This window comes from Branchiostoma lanceolatum, chromosome 3, assembly GCF_035083965.1.
Source record: "Branchiostoma lanceolatum isolate klBraLanc5 chromosome 3, klBraLanc5.hap2, whole genome shotgun sequence".
Taxonomy (NCBI): domain Eukaryota; kingdom Metazoa; phylum Chordata; class Leptocardii; order Amphioxiformes; family Branchiostomatidae; genus Branchiostoma; species Branchiostoma lanceolatum.
Genome location: NC_089724.1, coordinates 10,163,101 through 10,188,187, shown reverse-complemented (window position 1 = coordinate 10,188,187; position 25,087 = coordinate 10,163,101). Strand labels below are relative to the sequence as shown.

General features: G+C 41.5%; 4 protein-coding genes and 1 long non-coding RNA gene across 7 annotated transcripts; 4 read left to right on the top strand and 1 right to left on the bottom strand.

Annotated features, from left to right (window-relative positions):
* Positions 1–233: 233 nt before the first annotated feature.
* Positions 234–5,470, top strand: LOC136430148 (bombesin receptor-activated protein C6orf89 homolog). Its single transcript, XM_066420469.1, has 6 exons — positions 234–729; positions 1,229–1,386; positions 1,768–1,946; positions 2,230–2,377; positions 3,402–3,531; positions 4,439–5,470. Exons 1-6 carry the CDS (start codon positions 348–350, stop codon positions 4,522–4,524), a joined length of 1,083 nt encoding a protein of 360 aa, XP_066276566.1. The 5' UTR covers positions 234–347; the 3' UTR covers positions 4,525–5,470.
* A 728-nt stretch (positions 5,471–6,198) lies between these two features.
* Positions 6,199–16,404, top strand: LOC136430139 (NADPH oxidase 5-like). 2 transcript variants are annotated; one of them, XM_066420459.1, is made up of 9 exons: positions 6,199–8,479; positions 11,426–11,598; positions 12,522–12,713; positions 13,191–13,323; positions 13,764–14,044; positions 14,414–14,614; positions 14,923–15,038; positions 15,421–15,565; positions 15,940–16,404. In XM_066420459.1, exons 1-9 carry the CDS (start codon positions 8,272–8,274, stop codon positions 16,048–16,050), a joined length of 1,560 nt encoding a protein of 519 aa, XP_066276556.1. In that variant the 5' UTR covers positions 6,199–8,271; the 3' UTR covers positions 16,051–16,404. The 2 variants fall into 2 exon arrangements, with proteins under 2 accessions (XP_066276556.1, XP_066276557.1); XM_066420460.1 differs by lacking the exon at positions 6,199–8,479 and adding an exon at positions 10,818–10,920.
* Positions 12,457–22,596, bottom strand: LOC136430147 (uncharacterized). Of its 2 annotated transcripts, XR_010754850.1 has the most exons (4): positions 22,538–22,596; positions 14,412–14,605; positions 13,200–14,007; positions 12,457–12,701 (listed from the first exon to the last, which is right to left on the bottom strand). It is a non-coding gene; the product is annotated as an uncharacterized lncRNA (long non-coding RNA). The 2 variants fall into 2 exon arrangements; XR_010754849.1 differs by having other exon boundaries at positions 13,200–14,605.
* LOC136430138 (melanocyte-stimulating hormone receptor-like) lies at positions 17,154–19,500 on the top strand. The gene has a single exon (XM_066420458.1). The coding sequence runs from the start codon at positions 17,784–17,786 to the stop codon at positions 18,945–18,947; it is 1,164 nt and encodes a 387-aa protein (XP_066276555.1). The 5' UTR covers positions 17,154–17,783; the 3' UTR covers positions 18,948–19,500.
* Positions 22,583–24,892, top strand: LOC136430144 (hemagglutinin/amebocyte aggregation factor-like). The gene is made up of 3 exons (XM_066420467.1): positions 22,583–23,118; positions 23,502–23,647; positions 24,084–24,892. The coding sequence occupies exons 1-3, from the start codon at positions 22,723–22,725 to the stop codon at positions 24,127–24,129; spliced, it is 588 nt and encodes a 195-aa protein (XP_066276564.1). The 5' UTR covers positions 22,583–22,722; the 3' UTR covers positions 24,130–24,892.
* Positions 24,893–25,087: the final 195 nt, after the last annotated feature.

Genomic DNA, 25,087 nt, shown 5'->3' with positions numbered 1-25,087 from the left:
ATGGATGGATGGATGGATGGATGGATGGATGGATGGATCATCGGGAGAGAGGGATGGAGGAAGGGATGATAATAAAACAACAACAAAAAGAGATAGAGCCCAGCTCGTCCATCTCAATTCCACAAAATATAATCATACTAGCAGCATGCTTGTCTAAACCTGAAGAACGATAGTCTGATTTCAGTACAAGCCTATTGTCCACATTCATCATTCACATTTCGCGCCATCTTAACTCGTGCATCATGGGATAGCAAAACACGGAAGTGGTTTGGTGACAAGGAAATTGGTTAGACAACTTCGACCGTCCCCAAGTCTTCTTACGCTACCCTGAGCTCGAACTGTGAAGCATGCCTCGTAACGAAGAGACCAAAGAGCCGGAATATGTCTACGAAAAGGTATCGGACAGTTTCCACAGTCTTCGCAAGAAGGGGAAAGACTGGGGGCTCTCAGACGAAGTCATCGAGAAATGCATCCATCAAGCCCTGGAGTCCGGCGGACGGAGTGGGGAGGGGGGCCGCCCTGTCAGATCGTCGTGTGGCCAGTGTTTGGCCACGTTCCTGAAGGTTATGTTCGTGATCGGGTTCGTTCTCGTGTTGGGAACGGTGTTCGTGACTTATCACGACCCGACAGCCAGGCGGGTGGCCAAGGCAACACAGGACTGGGCCTACCCCATGCTGAGGGCTTCCAGGATGCTGACCCTCCCTCTGACCAAATGGTTCAATCTCGAGGGTGAGTTTTGGGAAGTACAATATATTTTAGTTCGCGTGGTTTGTATTTCGCGCTAAGGGGAAAATGGAGTGTTCGCGGTGTTTTTAAGTTTGCGGCAGCGCTTTATATAGTCACATACTGCTATAGTATTGGACAGAAATGTTCGCGGTGGATTTAAGTTCACGGTAAAACGGTCGCCACGAACATAAAACCACCACGAACATTTCTGCATTTACAGTAGATTATTTGGTTCACGTACTTAGGGTTTAAACTGATCATCCCATGCTCTCTTAGATTAAGTTAGAACTTAATCAACTGGCTTCTCTCATGATTCCTCTTTAAACACATTTGGTGTCTCCTTAACCAAACCAGGAGGTGTGTGGGACTTGGCCATGCATGAATTCTGATCATTGAAAATGTACATGTGCACATGTGAACACGTACATACTGTATTACACATTTCATTAAACAATGATGTAACGTTAGGGTAAATCAGTTATTTCTCCATTTCTTTCTGTAGCTTACTATGAATATGAATGCCTGGTGCCCAACTTCCTCCAACCTGCTAAACAGCCAAATTGCTGGATGTACAAGAAAGTGAAAGGAGTGCCCTCTATCAGACGTGCCAAGAACTTCACCGATGCCTACTACGGCACAGCAAAACCTGTCATCATCAAGGTACACAAATATGTAGTACAGTTAGATGGCAATGATAATTTTATCATTGTTAGGGAGCATCCTCATTAGTTAGCTTTAAACAATGCTTACAGCTAGTGAGCTAGATGTACTTCCGAAGTTCGTGTCTGCGAAGCTCACGTGTTATGCCGGCTATATAGGGGCAGCTATTGGCTGTGCTAGTCATGCCTTATAAACCAGCATTGATTTTTCCTGACACTGACACAATAAAATGTATTATAAGTATTTTTTCTATGATTGATACTACAAAATTTAATAGCTTTGAGAAAATTTGTAACCATAGTTACCAGATGGTGGATACAGCAATTGAAAAAAATGCAACAGGCGTTTCCTGATTTTCTAGTTACCTTCTTTTCTACTCAGGATGCTCAGGAGAAAGAAGTGGACTTTTCTGTACTCCAATCTGTCTACAAACAGCACAAGGACAGTCTGGACAGTGGTGTGAAGGACTTTCACTCCTCCAACCCAGACATACAGACTCTGGCAGATGTCTTCAACGTACAGACAGCAGAGGACATGCCTGAACAAACCAGCATTATGTGGTACATAGACGACAATATCAGAAGTATCAAGTGCACTATTCAGTCAGTTAGAACTGTCAGCATGATTTGTGTCAAGTCATCAGTCACCTAAGTACTAACACGCCACCTTTCCTGAGCTGAATCAGAGGAAAAAAGACGTCCTTCTTAAAGTTTGTGAATCAATGTTTACTTGAAACATATTTAGATTAAACTTACTAATACTTAAAGAACATGTACAAATAGGCTGTTAACAGAGAGGTGATGTGAACCATGTTGTGACAGGCTACTCTTGCCTTATCCTCAGGATGAGTAGGAAGGTGGTTGCCGGAAGCGTGATCAGGAAACTATTCCCGCGACCTTACATCATCGAGCCTGAGTCGGAGGTCGGACTGGCCAAGTACATCTTCATCGATACACCAGGAGCGCCTGCGAGGAATGCTGCCAAAGACATGGTGAGGATTAGTGTACATGTACGTGTGCGCCATGTTGCAGTGGCGTAATTGCAGGTTGTTTGCCATGACATGCCTTGTGGAAGCTATACCCTTGGGAAAGGCATTTGACACGAATTTCCTTGCTCCACTCAGGTAAAGATGAGTACCAAGCTTTGATTAGGGACGTCCATCAGATAGGACGTTTGATGGAGGTCCCGTGTTTGAGGAGAGCCACACCTTGAGCATGCAAAAGGATCCATTACACTTATCAAAAAAGAGTACTAGTCCTTCTCGGTGTGAGTGGATCAAATAAATCTGTCCAGAAATGGACCTGCAGGTGTCACGCCATGAGGTGGTTTACCGGTGACAGTTTGAGATGGGATTCCACTGCTCCCAACACTCAATTGCTCACTATCTGGTTTATCATCTGTCATTCCCTGTCTTTGGGAGGTTATTCATTTATTGAAAATCCACTTACCTGTTTTTTTTTTTAAATCTCATGCATACATCACAATTCATTGTTCTTTGTAAGAGGAATTTTTGCTATTTTTGTTTTTATAACAAGTAGTATGTGCTACAAAGTTGCAGAATACAGTGATAAACAATTTTTGATCGGATTTGATATCAGTATATAGCATATATTCAATCTTGTTGAAAAGCAGCCGTGTGGCCGAACAAGCATTTGAAGCTGTATACTTGACTTAATTGACATTACAAAATCTAAGTCAATTTATAGCTTATACATGTAGTCTGGGCTTCTTATGTCTGACAAGGGATGTCATAAGAGGTCATTCTATACAATGTTCAAAATACCGTGAATCTTGAAACTTTCGCTGTGGTTTTATTTTCACAGTGCCCTCTCCTCAGCAAATACATGACACCGCAAATGAATGTTTATATTGTATCACGACCTTACTGCAGAATAGTGTCATCCGCAAATTCAAAACGCTGCCAATACTTCCTTTAATCTTGTTCCTGCCACAAAATGAAACCAGTGCGAAAATTAATGAGTTTACAGTAGTATGTTTGGTTGTCTTGTCCCCAGGGCAGTGCCGACTATCCCCACACCTGGCTGACCCAGGGGACCGGCACCAGAGAGGTGTGGCTCAAGCCTGTCGCCGACTGCGCCCAGAAACAAGATGAGATAATCGTCATCCTGTACCCTAGAGATGTCTGTAAGTATAGCACAACAAGGAATTTTATACAATTCATACGAGGTTTATGAAATACATGTACGAATTGTATGGAATTTATACAATCCATTACTGCGGAACCTGAGTTTTACGGAATTTGTATAAATTTTATGGAATTCATATGAGTTTTATATATTGTTACAACTTTCAAGGATTGTTTGTATTCCACAAAACTTACTTATGAAAATTCATATGTTTCTAAGTAGTGGATCATATGGATTCTGCAAAATTTGTATGTTTCTTAGTAGTAGATTGTACGTATTGTGTAAAACTTGTATGAATTCTGTAAAATTTGTATAAATACTTATACACCGCTGATAACTGTACCCTGCCACCACAACATGTCCCCTATGTATTGCACAGGAAAGCATGCTACACACCTACACATCTAAGCTTCCATATCTTCTGAAATCTGACACAAAGGGGAAAAGGTATAAACAGAATGTTACTATGTATCTCAGTTGTCAGGGTTCCATTCATCTTACCTGAACCAACAAATTAGAAGGGACTTCAAATCAATCAGGAACAAGTCCCATAGGATTAGGTACAGGCAACCAGTCTTCAGGCATTGTAAGCTGTCAAGCATGTGAGGTTGTTGCTTATTAAGTTACAATGAAATGTTATTCCAAATTTGGGTCAGTTGGTTAATTCATTCCAATTAATGATAGTGTACAAGCATAAAGAGAGTCAATATACATTTGAGACAGACAATAACATTCATGTACATGTATAGTATATATTTATACATGACTTTTAGTTTTGTAAGATGGAGTCAGTCTTAAGACCCTCAGTCATGTTTATCAAAGTATGACTTTAGCTGCTTTGACTGCAATGTTTCCTTAGAGTGTATAGCTCTGTTAATTGACCCATATCTCCCCTTTCCTTACAGTATACTACAACTACTACTACTGGCAGCCTGAGTTCCATCACCATGGAGACAACATCAGCATCACCTTTAGTGGCTCATTCTACTGAAAATGCTGATGAAACCCGTGTCTGGACAACAAATGAAATCTATGCAAAACATGAACAAGCCATCTTTTCTCCTGTGTAGTAAGCTTAACAGCAGAAAATGTGTAAAGCTAGCTCGCTTACAACATTATTCACTTACAGATTTTTAATTAGGATAATATACAATCATTATGTAACATATGCAGATTTTACAAAACTTTTCAGTGACACTTTTGCAAAGCTTATCATTGACAGTTTTATGATGAAAATATTGTCTGCATCATTTTGCAGTATCTTAGGCCATGTTGATTTGATTATATAGATGACATATGCGTGTGCATCAATTTTCGGCTGTTTCCACAAAAAAAGTTTTCGGCCATACTGTAAATCGTAAAAAGCAGCTGCAAAATGAGAAAATCCATGCTGTAAATTGCAAAAAAATATTTCGGAAAACGGCTAATAATCTGGTAGAATGCAAAAGTGAATTTCATATCCCGTAGAAAAAGTTTTGAAAGAACAGAAGATGAAGAATTCTATATTTTGTTTTACCATACTCAGTCTGTTTAGTTTTGTAAAACCTTCCAGACCACATAGGTTTCAGAATGAAGGGGTCCCCAAAAGATGTCATCCATATAATAGATACCACATGGCCTTAGTGATACTACATGTATGTATAATTTGAAATAGTACCAGCATTACCAGGAGGCATTATATGTTAAGGGAAGAGTTTTCAGCAAGGTCGGGTACCGGTGTTGTGAGTGGATTGGGGAGAGGTGACACATCTGTCAGATGATTCTTAATATTCCAAATTGTCGACTGTGGGATGGATTGAGAGAGAAGTTAAAGCCATACACAAGACCAGAGGGGAGGGTTATTATCTAAAAGATCACATCTTTATGAGTACAAAATCAACAAAATTTGTAAGAATTGTTCACAGATGGACAGATAAATGAACCATTTATAATCCAGAGTAGTGCCCCTACATACTGACCCGTTGGGTGTGATGCATGATGGGAATCATCCCTCAAGTATTGGTTCCTATGGGATAATTGGTGAAGTTACAGATCAATTTTTTGGTCAACGCAATAGAATAGTTCAGTTACTAAGGGTGGAAATTGATGAACAACTATTCACACACATGCTTCAAACATTATTTTCAACATTGGGCCTAGATTTCCTAAGAGCCGCCCACTTTTGCGAGGGCCTTTTCTTTAAGTCTTAAGTATGGGTTTCAATGGGATGATTGACAAAGATCAAAGTCCTTTTTTGACCCAAAGCAAGTGGAAAATACAGTTACTAAGGCCATGGGTTGGCAAACAAATATCCAGAAACACATTGCAAAGGTAATTTTTTAAGCTCAACCCAAAGTTTCTTAAGAGTCGCCAAATTGAAGTGTGGCCAATGGTTTTTCGCGATATAATATGTTACACCTGGTTGTAATCAATCTGAAGAGTACTCGGGGGGGGGGGGGGGGGGGGTTACCAGAATTTTGATGCTATATAATGCAACTGCTGCCTAGTCCAGGGTCAAGGTCAAGTTGCCAATACAATTACGTTCTTGGATTCAGAAAAATATTATTAGCCGAACCAGAATCCAAGAACGTAATTGTATTGGCAACTTGACCTTGACCCTGGACTAGGCAGCAGTTGCATTATATAGCATCAAAATTCTGGTAACCCCCCCCCCCCCCCCAATACTCTCCTCTGGTCTTGTGTATTGCTTTAAGGCTAATAGTAATTGACTTAGAGCAGTATTGCTCAATGACCTGCAGTGGACCCTTCTCTCTGAAAGGAGGAGGAACGCCCGCCTCACCTTTTTCTATAAGCTAGTTAATAACCACATCAATATTAATACAGATAGTCTACTGAAACCAGCTCAGGGGCGCACCCGGGGAAGCCACACGCTCAAATTTCAACCACTTTACGCCCGAACAGACTCTTACAAATATTCATACTTCCCCCGCACCATACCCGAGTGGAACGCCCTGCCTGGCGCGGTTTTTACGGCTCCCACCGTTGAGTCTTTCCGCGCCAGGCTGGAGGCCTGCCCGCCTTAGCCTGGGACCTCCTCCCCCCCCCCTACTTTGCCCCTCGCGGGGTTATCTGGGGGTTCAATAAGTTGAAGTTGAAGTTGAAATAAAAACATTCTTCATACATAATGTATGATATTTCATTCCTCCTTCAAGGTTGGTTTGCAATAGTCATCTATTCATACATTTCAAACTTTGCTTATTTTTTAACAATGTATGTAGTATACTAAGGTTTTTCTACATACACGAAATAAACAATGGGTTATGGATTTTCAATTTGACACAGTTACCTCTTGTCTGGTACCCTGAAGTCAAGTTAGAACTTAACATGTAAGTTGTTATTGGTCTCCTAAGTCATTAGCTTTGACCTACCAATGCATGGTTGACATCGGGTGTGCCTAAAGACCTCACCCGAACTCATCCGAGTCTAATATGCAGTGTAAATGGAGCAATGACCTTATGTGACGCCCTGGATACATTGTCCTTGCAATTATGAATACAAAACAAGCAGCAAGTCTTAAGTGTTTAACGGTTTTCTATGTTACTCCGCTCGTTCCAAGATGAGGCCTTTCTGCCCGCCGCATGTTGGATCGCCATTGATATTGTTGGGGTCCGCCTGGGAAAGTTCTACCAATGAGGTTTTATGTAGATAAAACCTTCTTGGTTCTACATAGTATTACCATTTTTAGTTTTTAGTTGGAAAGACCACAGCACGATGAGATGGTGGGTGCTGTGGATGTCTTATCGTATTGTTGTCTGTCGAACTAAAATAAATGCCTTTCCAACAATGACAATCCAATATGGCGGGCAGAAATACCTTCTCATTTTGGAAGGAGCGGATTAACATGAAGACTTCCTGCGTGTTTTGAGGTGTTTATGCATACCGGTTGACACCCATGGCACCTGTTAATCTGGATTATACACCCATTAGAAGTGTGATTCATACCTTCTTTATAATATGTAGTTCACCGGGGCTAACGACTACTACTTAAAGTCGTTCCGGTATCCAGCTTTGTGCTGCTTTCAGGATCGTTTAGCCATCCTCGATTATCGAATGCTTAGTTTCCAGGAGAACAATTCCTGCACTTAGTTTCCAAGTAATTCGTGATGTCATCTCGGTATTGAAAAAGAAAGCTGAAAGGAGTAAAACCTGTGGTCTACAAGCAGCTATGCGCGAGCGGGATTTTACTAATCAGTAGACTGCGCAGAGTTTTGTCGGATGGTTGAAAAGGGAGTTAATATCTTCCCATTCAAGAAATGTTCTGCTTAAAAGCACTACGAAATAACATTGGTCCGGCCTTGGCTGTGCTGTTATATCTTGTTTTAAACATCGGGGTCTTCGCGTCTGCTGCTTTGCCATACAGTGACGACAGCTTTGCAGTTGTACTGGCCAGAGGATGCGGTAGGTTCATGCTAAAAGTAGTTTCATTTCAACATGTACTACTTGTACATGTTCCATATGTTCAACATCGACTCAGTAATTAGATAATTACTAGTTCATGATATGCATTTTATTGGAGGTGATTTTTCGAAATTTCACAGTTTGTTTATGCCAGATTGTTGTCTTCACCTTTTTAAATTGAGCATAGGAAGATTATGGCTCATCTTAAGAGCACAATAGTTAAAATCAATCGAAACAAAGGTAGAAGTCAGTATCCCTACCGAATTTTCAGTAAAATATCTTGGTATTTCATGACAGGCAAATCTACAGTACGGTTTTGGAGCTCTTTTTGATACCTTCCATGTTGTTTTATTTTCCAGGTGCCTGTCTCAATTTGAACAACAGCCTTATCGTCCTCCTGGTGTTACGTAAACTCTTGTCGTGCATGCGCTCCACAAGACTAGGAGTTTACCTTCCCCTGGACCAAAGTTTGACCTTCCACATTTCTGTGGGTGTCGCCATTTTGGTTCTCAGCGTTGTCCATGCCTCCGCCCACATCACAAACTTTGGTTGGTTGAACTTATTTATTGCTGTTCAATTAAAATACACATATAGAGGCTAAATTCTATGGGGTTGGGGACGAAGCTTCTTTTTCATTCTTGCAAGATACAGGTGTGTATGTCAAGAAGTGAATGAAACGTTGTGTTCCCGGAACTGTGATCAGCTATTTTAATACGTCTGTTCTTTTGGTTTACAAACTAAAGTGCGCATGTGTTCTACATCTGCTACTGTATTAGTTTCTCTCGTTGGCCGTTACACAGCGTTAACGGGCGTCTTTAAGTTATTTAGGTACTTTATCTTCATTACAAAAAGTACTTATAAGTTATAATAAATGGTTTTATTCGCAAATTCATACAGAGCTAAAACAACATTGCAGCCTAATGATACAAAGTAAAAAGGCTGAATTACGCAGTTTCAGGGAATACACAACTGTACAAAATATCATCAATATTTACAAACCTAACCAAAACTGAACAACAAGGATATGTAGAAACGGTAGTAGGGTGATTACACAATAGGTATAAGTTACAATACGCTGTTCAGGAGTTTTGACAAGTACGGAATGGCACTGTTCCTGTACCTGTCAGATCTTATAAAGGGTATGCTAAGCTGGAAACCCCCTTTTAAGTCCATATTGTGAACTTTATTGCGGGTGGGGGGTAGCCAGGGTCGAAACGTTGGTGAATTCATCAGAGATTTTGCAAACTTAAGACAGAGTGATTCCCTTCTTGCTTTTAAAGTGCAGAGGTTAAAAGTTGAAAGTGCGTCAGCATAGGAAGTATAATTATTGCCAAGTATGATTCTGAGGGCACGTTTTTGAATGCGTTCAAGTTGGTGGGATTGTAGAGTGGTTAGACCAGCGTGCCATACTGGGACTGCATATTCTATGACTGGTCGGACATATAGTAAATAAATTTCGCAAAGATCTTCAGTGCAGACACCAGAGCGTTTTAGCTTTTTAAGCCAGAAAAGGCGCGAGCTTGCTTTTTTTATGATTGTTGTGACATGTTTTCCCCATTTCATGTCGGCAGAAATCCAAACACCCAAAATACAGGCATCCTCAGTGTACTGAATGGCTTTGCCATTCAGTAACATTACAGGGGAAGGGGTAGGATCCTTCATGAAAGAGATACAAATTAATTTACACTTATCTTCATTCAATGACATACAATTTTGTGATGACCATGTGTCCAGTTGGTTAATTGCTGTCTGCATAGAAGATTGTTCACTGAAAAGTCTACTTTCTTTTACCGTTAGATCATCTACATACTTCCATCTGTTAAGAAAAAATTGCATCGCATCATTTACATATACTAAAAAGAGGACAGGCCCTAATTTTGTACCTTGTGGAACTCCTGATGCAATTTTCTCCCAAAACGATGTTACACGGCGTCGGAGTAGGACGTCCCGACACGAATCCTCTGTTGCTTCTCACCCCTGATAAAGCTGATCAAGTTCATCGCCAGCTGGATAGTTCCCCGATTGTTCAAGTGTACTCCATCAGTGCATAAGTAGTGAGGTCCAATGTTGCTGTTGTCAATAAAAGTCATACCATTAGAAGTACACAATCCAGCCAGCCCAAGATTGATCAAGTGTGTTCGTTCTGGATCGGTATCAGCTCGCGAGATGACGCCGGATACCGCGATGTTCCGTGCACCAGTCTCCCGGAGAGTTGTTGTCAGGTTGTGGGTTTTGTCAATAACCGCCTGAACTGAGTCTTGGTTATTGTTGGTACCAGCATGTATGATTACAGAATGTGGGTTCTCAGATGAAACAATTCTGCGGGCCGGGGCAACCAACTGTTCAATGCGTGCTCCGCGATGTGTGAAGCATTTCACATTTCTGCCCCTCGACATCCTGTTGGGCTTCAGATGTTTGATCATTGAGTCACCAATGATCACAGTTTTTTCCGGTGCTTTGGACTGATAGAATCTCTGCTGTTGTTGTTTCCTGTACAAGTCAATCTGGTTATCCTCTTCGATTATGCTCGAATCACATTCCTTTGAGGAGACCAGCTGTACATCATCAGGGCAATCAAGCACTGAGAACCGATTGTTGGTTCTGATCGTTTCATCCGCACAGGTGGGTTTGTTATGCCGCCGTGTTGATCGGCCCTCATTTACATGACACCATTGAGAGGGTTTGTTGACATCAGTACTCTCGTTTGAGGGTTTGTTTACACCAGTCCTCTCGTTTGATAAGACCTGGATGATTTGTAGTAGAGAGGCATTTTCATCCCGAAGCCTTTGAACTTCACGAGCCAGATCATCCTGTGCATTACAAGTCTCATTTTCTCTTACATGTACTTGACATTCCAGCTGCTTGATTCTGTCAACAAGACACTTCACCGTCTCAGGGAGCATTTTGCAGTGTTCGCATACATGTGCCTGTGGGTCAGATTCACAACAGCTCGCTGATCCACACAGGAAACAAACGTTGGCAGGAATCGGTAGGCTTACATTGTGATCGCGGTTATCATCCAGTGATTCGGATCCCTTCCGCGAAGTGCTGCTTTTAACCAGGGTCACACCGTCACTTTCGTAGCTTTGACTGGACGATCCATTATCTTGGTTAGGGCGAATGCAATGTTTCAAGTCTTTACTGACCTCTCCGGAATTACTGAAGTTAAACAACGCTATAATGTCTTTAATAAGAGTAAAGCGCTGAGTAGAGTTCTTGTTTCGTCTTACTAACCTATGAAAGTTATGAAACTTGAGGAGTTGTCTTTCATCAATGTTGCTGAATTTTCCTTGACCAGTGGTATCCAGAGTGATCTTTGTATAATCTAATTGGGCAGCTAAGTTTTCCAGCCTTACAACAGAAAAAAGGATATCAAACTCCCGTTACTTATTTGAATTGATCTTGATTGCCGTTGAATACAATAAAACACCATGTTCAGTGTAATCATTATATTTATACGTGTGATATAAAGCGCTTCATATCGTCCTATACAGTACACCTGGCGGGAACCACGTCCCCGACACTGCTGGAGTACCTGTTCGGGACGCACCTGGGGATAGGCTGGGTGTCAGGCACCGCCTGTCTCACGGGGTGGATCCTGGTGGGGCTTCTCATCGTCATCGCCACGTCAAGTCTCCATTACGTCATCAATGGCGGACGGATGAAGGTGAAACTTTTTACCCATACGACTCTATAAATATTGATACAGCAATTCACACATGTGCCGCAACTAGAGCCGTGCCCATAAAGCCCCCCTCTCACTGGACCCGCGGCACGCTGGCGGCGTCGCTGCGTCCTAAACTGGATTCGTGTTGCCCTTGACTTTATAATGGGAATATCACTCAAAACGTACAAGTATGGCCAAAAAAGACAACAAAACACACAAAGCTTAGAAATATTCTTTTTTGTCGATGAAACTCGTTGAGTGCTTTGTTTATTCGATCGGCCACAGCGACGCCGCCAGCGTGCCGAGGGTCCAGTGAGAGGGGGACTAAATCGTCTTGACTTGCCCATAGCAATGACTTCGGGCAGGCTTTAGAAAGTTGACGTTTTTACCACTTGTAGCTCGGTTCATAAGGACTCAGTGATCATATATAAGACCCAGATTGTCTCACGAAGTTGTTTTCTGAGAAGGTACGTGGCAGGCACGTGACTATGTTTTCTTAGGTTGTCTCATAATTACCAAAGTCAAGCAAAGACGCGGATTCAGTCTCAGTTACGGCCGTCATTAACATAGCGTCGTTAACTGTTATATATCTGAACTAAATCTAAAACTGGTGACTTTGTAAATGCATGGGCAAGATCGCAATGATGATATATACTAAACAGAATCACTATTACATTTTTTCGTCTAATAATAGAACTCAGGTATCATCTTTTGTTTCAATTTTCCGCTCAATTTTTCGGTTTCCGACACCTGACTTTGGTGTAACCACACTTCAATCATAGTCAAAGTAGTGGGCAACCTCAAGCCAACCGTACACACTCACGCCATGTATTCAGAAAGGACGCTGTAGCCGCATAGTTGCTGTTTAGAACTTTATTCAAGCCCACACTTCAATCATACTCATCGTGTTGTGTGATGTGCAGGTTTTCTTCTGGACGCACAAGTTGGTGACGTTGTGGTGGATCACTCTGATCCTTCACTCCCCGTCTTCCTGGATGTGGTTATTGGGCCCGTTAGCGTTGTATTTTGCCGGCAGAGTTCTGCGGGCAAAGTTCGCCAGACATCTGCTGTACGGAGACATGTTCATCCGAGAGGCCGTCCTCCTGCCGTATGACGTATGTAATGTTTTATCATGAATCAGCGCTGCTATTGGACTGACTGGCCATCATAATTAGCATTTCAACCAATGATAGCATGGCAATTACTAGCTCGACCAATGAGAGAGTGGTTGCATGTCTGTCAAATGTTTGCATTTCTATGTTTTATTTTGCATTTCTACTTTTTGACCGAAGTAGGTCTAATGGTCATTGGCATTTGAAACAGACGAGGCTGCCAATCAAAACGATCATTAATTAATCTAGATGAAGGTTAGATATTCAGGTCCATAATATACTATACGAAATAGATCACCCCCAAAAATACTGTCTGGAATACCGAGCCCTAGACACAGTGGATAACAACCCACTGCCTCTACCGCCTCAAAACGACTATGAGACTACCTACCATTTTACTTCATCTTATATTTTCCTTAAAGACATTTTGATGATCATGAAATACATTTCAAGACGCAACCATGATGTTCCGTCCTCCAGACTACCCACCTTGTGGTGTCTCGACCGGGGAACTTCCGGTTCCGTGCCGGGGATTACGTCTACCTGAACATCCCGGTACTGTCCGGCTTCGAGTGGCATCCTTTCACTATCAGCAGCGCCCCAGAGCAAACAGGTGTCACTCACTTTTTAGTGATGATCAATTTCATTTGTTTTCTTATTAAGTTTTTCATGTAACATATGTTTTGGTTATGTTAGCCGCGGCGACTCTGGTGGGAAGACGTGTCTACTTGACATAATATGAAAGGCAGAATAAAAGTTTGTCAACATTTTAGCGTTAACACAATACACCATCATTAACTGTTATTAGACTACATGACAGGCCATGTTGTTATTAGTAAATAACTAATAGCATATCAATTACAGTGTTACACAAACACCTGCATACAGACTGTAATTTGAAAGTAGAACCCAATTGAAGATTTACTTTAACCTTTAAGATTTCCAGTAGCGCCTTTCCGAGCTGTACATGTTCTGATGTATAAAGAGGCTGGGAGGTAAGAGGTGAACAGTTGACATTGCAGAAAAACATATGTTGCGATCCTCTGTTTCCAGAGTCACTTTGGTTCCACATCCGTGCAGTTGGACCGTGGACTAAGCGACTTCGAGAGTTGTTAAACGGATACCAAGACCAACAGGTCAAGAATAGAAAACAGGAAGGAACATTCCTTGATGATGACGATGAAGTCGGTAAAGATGAGTCTATGGAGGAGGGCAGACGAGTTAAAAGAAGGGACTCGTCCGTGTCCACGGCTCAGGACTTCTCTCACCTTACCGAGCCACCTGTCACTATAGACATCTGCAGAGAGGAATTATTCGGGGTTAACGGCATAAAGGCAACAATTACATCAGCGCCTATAGCGATATTTTACTGCACTCTCGTTTCCATTTGTTAATCTTTGCTATCGTGCTGTGTTTAGAATGTTTGCAATTATTTTCTGTTATGTGATTTGAATACTTAGTTTAGTAAGCAAAATTGCTTTTAAAACATGAGAAAAAACAAATGTTTGTTAAAATCATTACTCAAGTTTCAAGAGATAACAAAAGGATACGCAAATTACTAATTGATACAAATAGATAAAAAACCAAAGTAACTGAAACAACATATTCAAATGTGTGAAACAACGATGTTACTCTAACATAATATAACGTAAAACATGATAGAATGATGTAAATGTGGGATGATGACCGTGTACTGCTTACAGGTTTACGTGGATGGTCCGTACAGCTCGCCGGCCTCGCACGTCATCCAAGCCGAGCACGCCGTGCTGATAGCCGGTGGAATCGGCGTGACCCCGTTTGCGTCACTGCTACAAAGCATCATTCATCGCAAACGACAGATGTATTCCGGACATCAATGGGCAAAAGGAAGAAACGCACCTTCCACACCGACAGCCCTAAGGAAAGTAAGTGACTAGGTGGTTTTATTGTCTATTTGATGGCCCAACCAAGATATCATCTTAATTTTCAATGCTTCCAATACATTTCAATACTGGTACTTAAATCAAGGTTGAAGCGTAGTCTTCTACTTTTTCCTCAGCCTGAAATTCGACTGTATCAATTAGCGTACTGATGCTAATTATTAGAAACGGGGATAAATAGTACCACTAATGCACTATACTTTTTTTGCTTAATATAAGTAGTTAATGCTTTGTATGTAAATGCTTTGTAATTTTGTTTTTCTTCTTTTCTTGTTCAAACCATGTATATAAAGGTCGATTTTTTCTGGATCAACCGGGACCCCCGGAACTTCCTATGGTTCAGCTCTTTACTTGGACAGATAGAGAACAAGCAATCTGGGCTACAGGACAACTTCATCGACATCCATCTGTGAGTCCCTGTTTATTGTGGTCATCAGTGTAAGACGAATAGTTGATTTTATACCTTATGGATGCATCCATATATTGTAGCAATATCAAACTCGCACATGCGTGTATGTACATGTGCCCTATGTACAAGTTGATGAGCGAAGAAACTATATATTACAACTTTGTCTGAAAAACCTCTATCATGCTCTGTTTGCAAAATGTGTTGCAGTAAATCGATTTTTCAAAGCATTCCATTACTATACAGCTAAGTAGCTCAAGCCATCACTTCAGAGAGCACAATTGATTCTGTCAAGATAAAACTTGATATTCTTCAATGTGTCCAAACGAATCACCGCCTCCTTACCATCCATCTTTGCATGACGCCATTGCACATTTCTCTTCAGGTACATGACGTCATCCCAAAGGACAGCCAATGGGGAGCCTAAGGCCATGTGGAGGGATATCCTTTCGGAGTACACGGAGAACAGGCGCGACCTCATCACAAGGCTTGAAAAACACATCAGAATTGGACGTCCCGATTGGACAGCGGTAAAGAGACAGGATTATATTCTCAAGAGCTTTGGTTATATTATTGACATTGTAATACGTACGGTATACGTATGTATGAAAACAATGGTATTTGAAACATGCTGAATATATTACAAAGAATGGGAGACAGAATTTGAAAATTGCCTTGTAGCAAATGCAGTTTCATAAACAGCTTATCAGGATAACAAATCAACATTTACAGACTACTATTAGAAATCAGATAGAACAAAAGCAAATCTCTGTCCCTTTCTTAATGACTGGTAAAGGGGGTATCGGTAGAGCTGATAACTGACTACTGTAACATTCCGTATATACTTCCGTATATCATCACAATACCTAAATAGAAAAATTAATTCAAAATTTATATTTTTCAGGTATTCAAGAAATTAAAGGAAGAGGAAAAGCAGTATGGAAAGGTGGTCATTTTTTTTCTGCGGGCCAAAGAAGTTAGGATCCATTCTTCGCCGGCACTGCAACGAGTGTAATTTTCGGTTTCGCCAAGAGAGCTGCTAATAACAGACTGTGTGTGTTTTGCGTTCAAGTTAGTTCTCGGTTCAATAGCTGAGGAATATATAGTTGTCAACAAGTACGGAGAATATTCATACCATTAAGTAGTGACACTTATATTGTATTAAGCACGACTCTCCGTCCATTGATATTTAACCGCTGTCCATTGCTGTTGGAATGAAAACAAATTGTCAAATCTAATCTATTTCAATTCCGTCAAAGCTTGTCGAAAGTGTCGTTGTCATCAAAGTTGACTTAACTTTGTCGTTGTTGTACTTTGTCATGAATCTGACAGTGCCTTCGTCATGGAAAATAAAGTTATGCACACATTTTTTGTTCTTCATCGTATTTGGTTTCTCAAGAAATAGACAATTTATTTGTCAGGTTTGTTCTCAGATCGTAACCAGACCAAGTAACGTAACATGACCTATTTACGTGCAGGAGTAGTTAACGTCCGGATTGGGTCATGTGCACATGTCACGGTGTATTATGGGAAGGGAAAATACTGAGGTGGACGATAAAGGGTAAGCCTAGCACAATTCTACACCATATATCCCAGTATAAATACATGCTCGCACGGCGTTTAACAGGCGGAGAAAAACTTACAGAACATGCATTTTCTTGTTAGAAGAGCTAGAGCCGATATTTCTACCCATGGGTTAAACATTTGGCTCCGTCCACGCGGTTTAAGAATGAATAACGTTTTGAATAAATCGGACGTTAACTGGTCATGTTACGTTAGGGGATGTGGTTACAATAAGCCAATCATTTGCTTTGCTGTGGTACTTTGCTATGAATCAACCTTCGTCATGGAAAAGCTATCCACAAATTTGTGCTCCTTCATCATATATGTATTTGATTAGAGAACAAAATAGGCAAATTGGGTTTTCATTGAGAAACCAAAATTTGGTTTCTCAATGAATACCCAATTTGCCTATTTTGTTCTCTAATCAAATACTCTAATCAAATATACCTTCGTCATGGAAAAGCTATCCACAAATTTGTGCTCCTTCATCATATATGTATTTGATTAGAGAACAAAATAGGCAAATTGGGTATTCATTGAGAAACCAAAATTTGGTTTCTCAATGAATACCCAATTTGCCTATTTTGTTCTCTAATCGTATCGACCGCCAAGCAGGAGATGAAGTAACAATAAGCCAATCATTTGCTTATTTGTGGTACTTTGCTGTGAATCTGCCTACGTCATGGAAAAGCTATCCACTAATTTCTGGTTCTTCAAGGCATTCGTTTCTCAACGAAAAACCAATTTGCCTGTTCTGTTCTCAAATCGTAACAATCGCCAAGCAGGGGGTGTAGTAACAATAAGCCAATCATTTGATTTCCTGTGGTACTTTGCTATGAATTTGCCTTCGTTATAGAAAAGCTATCCACTAATTTTCGGTTCTTCGGGGTGCCCGCTTCTCAACGAAAAGCCAATTTGCCTGTACTGTACTCAAACAGCGAATCGCCAAGTAGGGGATGTAGCAACAATAACCCAATCAGAACGGTACCGTCCTTCCTGAATATGTTAGTTATAGGATATGATATGTCATTGGTTTGACAACGTCCGGCATCTGAGAAGACTATAAGTTACTGCCGTAGGCGTGTATCAAAGAACATCCCAAGAGGCTGCATACACGACAAGGTAGTCCACAGCACGCACAAGACCCGCGAGGATCTGTCTCTCATCTGACGTTACCAGAAAACTATGGAAAACTCAACCGAGACCATCTCAGAGGAGGAGTCCCCCATCAGCCTGTTGCAATGCTTGATCCTCCTCAGCTACAACCTCACTGGTGATGACGTACTGGCGAAATCCTTTTCTACGTGTAAGAGTACCGGATCCGAGGCAGTCGGCAGCCCGGCACTCAGCATTGTCACGATCCTTTTCGGACTGGCTATCATCGTCCCGAATATGCTGATCGTGTTCGGTATCGTCAAAGGACATGTCCTGCACAAACCTATGTACTACTTCATCGGAAACATGGCTGTCGTGGACACTCTGGCCGGGGCGGTCTGCATCTCCCTGCCGCTCCTGCTCCGCTCTGACGGCGCCCAGTCCCCCATCCAGGACCTGTACACCACGCTGTTCTTCACGCTGTACCTGTCCCTGCTCTGCATCGCCCTTCTGTCCATCGACCGCTACGTGTCCATCCATTACGGACTCTTCTACGGTACCACCATCACGGGCCGGCACGCAGCCGCCGCGGTCATCATAACATGGCTGGGCAGCGCGCTTCTCTGTTACTCCGTCATGCTGGGTTGGAACTGTCAGAACCTCGGAATCAGTGCAGAACGATGTGTCGGACAGTTAGATGGTAACTACATCATACTTTTAACAGCTATCATATTCATTGTCATGTTGATTGTGACCCAGACCAATGTTAGTATCTACTTAGTCATCAAACGTAGGCTACAGGCACTTGTAGACGGACAGTTAGGTGCTAACGCGGACGTTCAACACATATCATCGGCCAAGAAAAAGGCCACCGTCCTGTGGATGGTAGTGGTTATTTTCTTTGTAAGCTGGCTGCCTTTCCTCATCCAGATTATCCGTTTTTTAAACATATTCTATCTAACTACAATTGAAGAGCGCCTAGCAGCTGGTAGCCTTGAAGGCTGGGGTGTGGCGATTGTGTTTTGCTATATCTTTGCTCTGGCTAACCCGGTAATTTATGCATTTCGTCTACCGGCGCTGAGGAATGAAGTCAGGCGGCAGTTAGGGAATTGTTGGAACAGAGTGAAACGGTGCTGTGTTCGCCCACAAGTACATGTAGCTCCGAGTGTGGACGCCACAGCCCCGCCACAGATAGCTGTAGTAAGTAACACATCACAACCTGCTGTTGTGGATCTACCCACGGTTGCTGAGTAAGCTATTGATTTGACTGTTCCAGATGTAAAAGCACTGATACGATAGCTTATAGTTAGTATGTTAGTATCTACCTGTTCATTATGTACTTTGTACTTTGATGTGTTAGAAGTGGTCCTATAGAGTTGGGCTGTGGACACTTGCGGTCGGAGGCAGGTGTCATATGTATTATGTGGGGTATAATCAGGAGCAATCGCTGTGAGTTTGACTCGATTGTACTTTTCTTGAATATGTATTTGATTGCCTGTAGCAGGGCCAATGTCATGTAATCACAGCCATTATTGAGTTGATCATGTATTCATCCTCAGTATGAATAAACGCTGATGAAGCACATACGTCACGTCCCGGACTGTGCTATTGAATGAGAGAGGGTGCTTTATAGTGCTCTCCAAGCAGAGGTTGGTGTAGAAAAATTGTGACATTTTCATCCTATGCCCCGTTTTTTTTTATAATACGTGGGGTATAATCTGGAGCAATCGCTATGAGTTTGACTTGATTGTACATGTACTTTTCTTGAATATGTAGCTGATTGCCTGTAGCAGGACCAATGTCATGTAATCACAGCCATTATCGAGTTGATCATGCATTCATCCTAAGTATGAATAAACACTAATGAACCACATACGTCACGTCCCGGACTGTGTTATTGAATAAAGACTGCTATTCACGGGAGAGGGTGCTTTATAGTACCCTTTAAGCAGGGGTTGGTGGAGAAAAATTGTGACATTTTTATCATATGCCCCGTTTTCTATCAACACTCTTTGGTGGAGAGGGCTGACAGAAAAATGGGACATATGATAAAAAATACCTGTGCAATTCTGGGAATTCTTGTAAATCGGGAGTAAACTACATTGTATTAAGCTCGCCCAGGAAGCTTCGTCAAAAATGTCACAATCTTCTCCACCAACCTCTGCTTGGAGAATAGCTTTATGGTACAATGATACATAGCCGATGATATTACCACAAATATAGGGAAGTATGGAAGCCAAGCACATTACAAGAGTCCGTACAAGGGCTCATATCAACTGTGAAAAACTAGGCTTAAACTAGAGTTCCATAAACCCATACGCTGGCCAAAATGTAAATTGCTTGTTGTTCAATGCTGGTGGTAGTGAGATGTCTTTCAGACAACACATACTCAAAATGACACTCCTGCCCAGTGGAATATCTTCTCCAGTGTGTCAACTGACAGCTATCGCACGTTGAAGAGTCCTATCATGCAATGCAGCGGAACTATAAACTTTTCTCATTAATTATGCAAATTAGATTCCGATTTGCATAATTAGTATATGGTTATGTACATAATCGCTCAAGCTATCTTCACACCAAAATTCATGACGATCCTCCAACACCTTCTTGAGTTATTCTCTTATCAAAGTCTGAAACAAAATCGGCCACTGCAGTTCCGCTACACGACTGAATCTCCTTCCAAAGAGCTACCAAAGACTCAAAAATCATGACCAGAGTAAATGCGCTTGCAAATGAAACCCTCTGGTGGCCAAACTTCCCTGGCAAATACTCTCCCTATCATGATTATAGCTGGCGTAGTAAGTCCGGTAGAGACTAACCATAGCATATGCATGTCCAGAACACGAGATATATCAAAACCAGAAGTTCCCCTGTAGTACCTTAGAAAGTCGTTGGGGGACCCAATATCTATCTCTAGGTCTCATGAAGACCTGCCCACATACTAAATACATGTATGAAGATAATCCACCCAAGCATTCTCGGGTTATCGTGTTCACAGACAGACAGACACACACACACACACACACGTGACACAGACACACGCTCCCCAAAACATATCCCTCTTGGCGAAGATAATAAAGCTAACACGTAACGTTAGCAACTACATATGAAAGAGTAGGATGGAGTTACAGTCCCTCATTCACGTCACCATCAGAAAATAAGTTGGAAAAAACAACTCTGGTTTAAACAGAATACTAGTATCTCACCCATCTTTTCCGAAAAGTGTTTTCCAAATCCATACATCATGTCATCAGAAGGTAATCGCGCCATAGAGAGGAGATGAGATAACCATGATGTTCTTCCTATTGCTGATTACGCCATGTTGATTTGATTATATGGATGACAGGCAGGATTTAATTATATGGATGACAGTCGCGCACACTTCAACTTTCGTCCGTTTCAAAAAAAAAATTTAGACCATACTGTAAGTCGTAAAAAGCAACTGAAAAATGAGAAGATACAGCTGTAAATTGCAAAAAAAATAGATATTTCGGAAAACAGATGCTAATGTCGTATAATACCGAAGTCAATTCCAAAGTCAAATAAGACGTTTTAAAAGAACAAGAATAAAGAATTCATATTTTCGGTATATCATACATGTGTGTTTACTTTTTTCCATCCTTCCTGACCACGTAGATTTCATAATGAAGACAATCTCTTTATTCGCACGCTCGTATGAGTTTTGATGATATCATCCATATAACCAACTTAACATTGCCTTATATAGATCAGAAAAAATATCTATACACTGTAAAAGTGAATACAACAACAACCTACACTACAAATGAACGTATAATAATTACACTTACACGTAAGCCAAAGCTTTAACTAAAACTTCTATCCCTGCCCTTGCAATTTATAACATGTTCTATGTGTCATTTAAACAGCTAGTTACGTATACCAAGACACTGGCAGGAATGCTAATGTTGACAACCAAGTACTTGGAAGTCGGACGGGTACCGGAAGTAGGCGAAGGGTCATCGAACTTTCGGTTGTTGACTCACAGCTTAGCCATTCATAAGCTTAGGTCAGCACTATGCATGTTTGACCGAATAGTGAAATTCATTGGCGGTCCCCTTCAACCTGTTAAAACAAAACACCCCTGGTAATCATTGATCTCTGATCTTGTAACAATAATGCTCCGCCCCTCCTAATTATATATGAATTGCAAATATTAATTCTAAAGGACAACAAAACTCTGCGATCCTCTGTAGTCTAACAGGGTTGACTGATCGTCGCTAATGCGGATGTTGTCAGAATAAGACAGGAAATTTACATGCAGGGGAAACCTAGAAAGGTCGTCGCTTGATGAATTGACCGTCAACGTACCGAGAGAAGGCCTTCTCGAGTTATCGTGTTAACAGCCGCACACACACACTAACACGAACGCTCCCGAAAACATAATCTTCTAGGGAAAGATAAAAAGTCACAATGGCTTGTTCTGTAACGTTATAAGGAATGGAATATTTTGAGAGCAGTGCCAGGAGAAATCCGTCCTTGGTGGCAAACTTACGCACTGCTTTATCATGAAATTTGTTTCAGCAACATTCTTAATGTTCTTTTCCACTCGTTTGTCCATGTATAACTAGATAATGACACATGTAACGTCCAGCGAAACACGGTAACACCCTAGCTGTCGAAAAAGCCTAATATACTTGCATTGTTTCATGGCAAAGAGCTAACGATAGATTATCGCCTATGGTTTATTATTACATAATAACATTGTGTTTACGAATATGTCAAACAAGCTTTTAACTTCCGGTGTATGTCTCAGGTACTTAGTTAAAACTAAGCACCTGAGACATAAACCGGAAGTCAAATGTCAGGTCATTGACCTGATGTACCTTCCGGTGCGACCGCAGTTTCCTTGACGTGACTGGGAGCTTCTTTATCCTGGCCCCACCTGGGGCTTAACCTCGCTCTTGTGTTCTTAGAATATGGAAAGAAACACAATAGAAGGCGTGCATATAAAGGCGTTAATCAACTACAGACTTTAGTGAAAGAACCCCACACCACAGCTGAGAGCATCATGACTACCACACTCTTCCGCGTTCTCCTCGCCGTCCTTGTGGTCGGGCTGCTGGTCGGCCAGAGTGACGCCTGGCGCCGCCGACGCCGCCGTCGCCGCTGCCCTAACCCCACGGACGCGCTCTCGGGTGCCCAGACCGCGTGGGACGCCACTTTCATGTTCGAGTGCCCCGGTGGCCAGGTCATCCGGCGCATCAGGAGCGCCCATTGTAACACGGTAGAAGACAGGGTCTGGCGGTTCGAGTGCGGGGCAGTGCCCGGTGTCTCCCGCTTCGACGAGCAGTTCTGGTCGGCCTGGCTGAACGAGTACAACGGCGTCATGAACTTCCAGTGTCCGTTCAACGCCATCGTCACCGGCTTCAGGAGCGAACACAGGGGGAGCGACCGCAAGTGGAAGGTGAGTTCGTTATACTTGTGTCTGGGATTAAATTTTTACAGTTTCCTACATCAGTATATGGCCTAATACGCGTCAAGAACATTAACCTTTTTTTAACCTTTGAAAACTTGGAAGCTTGTAGTCTTATTGTAAATATGATACATATGATAAGAAAACGATCATTTGTGGGGTACAGAAATGTTGATATTTTAAGAAAGCCAACGCGGATATGCACTCTGCTGTTTGATTTTTAGACTATATAACAGTAGCTTCACACATGCCTTTTACGTCACTATCATCACTACACCGCAAGAAAGGTATTAAGAATTTTCTATGTAAATCACGCTGTTTCCATCAAAGAGCAGGATGTTGTATTCAAACATGATTTCAAATTTCCTCTACAGCTGAAGTGCTCTAAGGTGAACGACATGACGACATTCAACCACGCCCAGTCCAACTATGCAAATGAGTTCGACCTTCCCGGTGACTACACCGTGCCCAGCGGGTACTACCTCAGGGGCATGCACAGTTTCCATGACGGCAGACGCGGGTAACTATTAAAAATGATACTTTCATTACCTTCGCTGTTTTCGTCAACGTCCGTGTGTGTCTGTGTGTGTACATGTGTGAACACGATAACTCAAGAATGCCTAGATGGATTGTCTTCATACTTGGTTTGTGGGTAGGTCTTTGGGACCTTGAAATAATGCATTCAAAGATAGGACTCTCAAACATGTGACATATGTGACTGAGAAAGACATGAATATTGGTAGGTATCAATTATGCAAATGAAGGCCTAATTTGAAAAATTAATGAGAAGATACTGTAATTCTATGGTGGTAAATGATGGGAATTTTATTACTATGTATTATCAGTTTCTTGTCACCGATGAGGCCGTAATTCTATTGATTTTTTTGTTTGCTTACTTGTTTGTTTGTTACTTTGTTTGCGACCTCTGACGATATCTTGTTCTTCAATCTCCACAGGGACCGGCGTTACCAGTACCAGATCTGCTTGATCAACCTGCCCTAGGTCCAGACGACACCTTCTGCAAAAGTGGTGAAAATGCTGCATTCCATGACCATCTTGTGAAGTCTGTATTTTTGTATAACAATTTTAGATTTTGTATCACAAGTTTTTATTTCATTTTTTTAATGTTTGTGCGGCGCCAACAACAAAATATTTCGTTCTTCCATTTATGGTGTTTGTATTGCATTTTTCATAGGCAGGCTAACCAGGGCTCGTAGTATTTACCTGCAAGGATTTATCACAGTTTTTTATAATCAACTTGAGCTGTATCCTATATGCATAGCGATAGTATTTCTAGTAATAAGCATGGCAACTTTTATACAGATGTTTAGGGCTGTAAATCGTCAGCCTTTTCTGACCGTCACTTATCTGACCAGCCGCTAACGCTTGCGATATAGAATGCCACGACGTAAAGTTGCCTTTCCACCGGGACTGTAAGGAATCATATATCTGAATGCTAATAATGGGCGGTGGCAATGTATTTTGTTTCCAAGTGCACGTTAAGGCGTATTACGTAGTTAGCCTGATACGTCGTGAATCTATATTGTTCATTTTTCAAATATGTGTTGTTTTTGTTTTGTACTGTACATCGTTGATCAGGACTTCATGCCAGTAAATTGTACATTTGAGTGACAAGTTTATATCGATAATTAGATGCCCGTCATGTAAATCGTCCATTGCTGCTATACAGTTGCGAAACTGTACCTTTTAGTTTATATTCAATTGTGGTCAGTTTTTAATAAAGATGTTTTCCGTTGCAAACATGGATTTGTGAAATGTCTTTTGTTGACATCTGTTCTGTGAGCATGCTTAAGTTGATACCGTAACTAAGAAGGAAAAGCTTTCACAAAGATCGTTTAGTGACTATAGTCTCCGTCCGGTTATCTTAATATACATGTGGTAGGGTAGCTCGGTAAAAGATAGCAAGGTAGTATTTGAAAATGTCAACATTAAAGTCAGT

Excerpts from the sequence above, each read along its gene's own strand:
- LOC136430148 (XM_066420469.1), top strand. The coding sequence starts at position 348 with ATGCCTCGTAACGAAGAGACCAAAGAGCCGGAATATGTCTACGAAAAG. Across the intron at positions 730-1,228 it reads CAAATGGTTCAATCTCGAGG|CTTACTATGAATATGAATGC; the intron begins GTGAGTTTTGGG and ends TTCTTTCTGTAG. Across the intron at positions 1,387-1,767 it reads CAAAACCTGTCATCATCAAG|GATGCTCAGGAGAAAGAAGT; the intron begins GTACACAAATAT and ends TTTTCTACTCAG.
- LOC136430139 (XM_066420459.1), top strand. The coding sequence starts at position 8,272 with ATGTTGTTTTATTTTCCAGGTGCCTGTCTCAATTTGAACAACAGCCTT. Across the intron at positions 13,324-13,763 it reads CAGCGCCCCAGAGCAAACAG|AGTCACTTTGGTTCCACATC; the intron begins GTGTCACTCACT and ends CTCTGTTTCCAG. Across the intron at positions 14,045-14,413 it reads TCGGGGTTAACGGCATAAAG|GTTTACGTGGATGGTCCGTA; the intron begins GCAACAATTACA and ends TACTGCTTACAG.
- LOC136430138 (XM_066420458.1), top strand. The coding sequence starts at position 17,784 with ATGGAAAACTCAACCGAGACCATCTCAGAGGAGGAGTCCCCCATCAGC.
- LOC136430144 (XM_066420467.1), top strand. The coding sequence starts at position 22,723 with ATGACTACCACACTCTTCCGCGTTCTCCTCGCCGTCCTTGTGGTCGGG. Across the intron at positions 23,119-23,501 it reads GGAGCGACCGCAAGTGGAAG|CTGAAGTGCTCTAAGGTGAA; the intron begins GTGAGTTCGTTA and ends TTTCCTCTACAG. Across the intron at positions 23,648-24,083 it reads TTCCATGACGGCAGACGCGG|GGACCGGCGTTACCAGTACC; the intron begins GTAACTATTAAA and ends CAATCTCCACAG.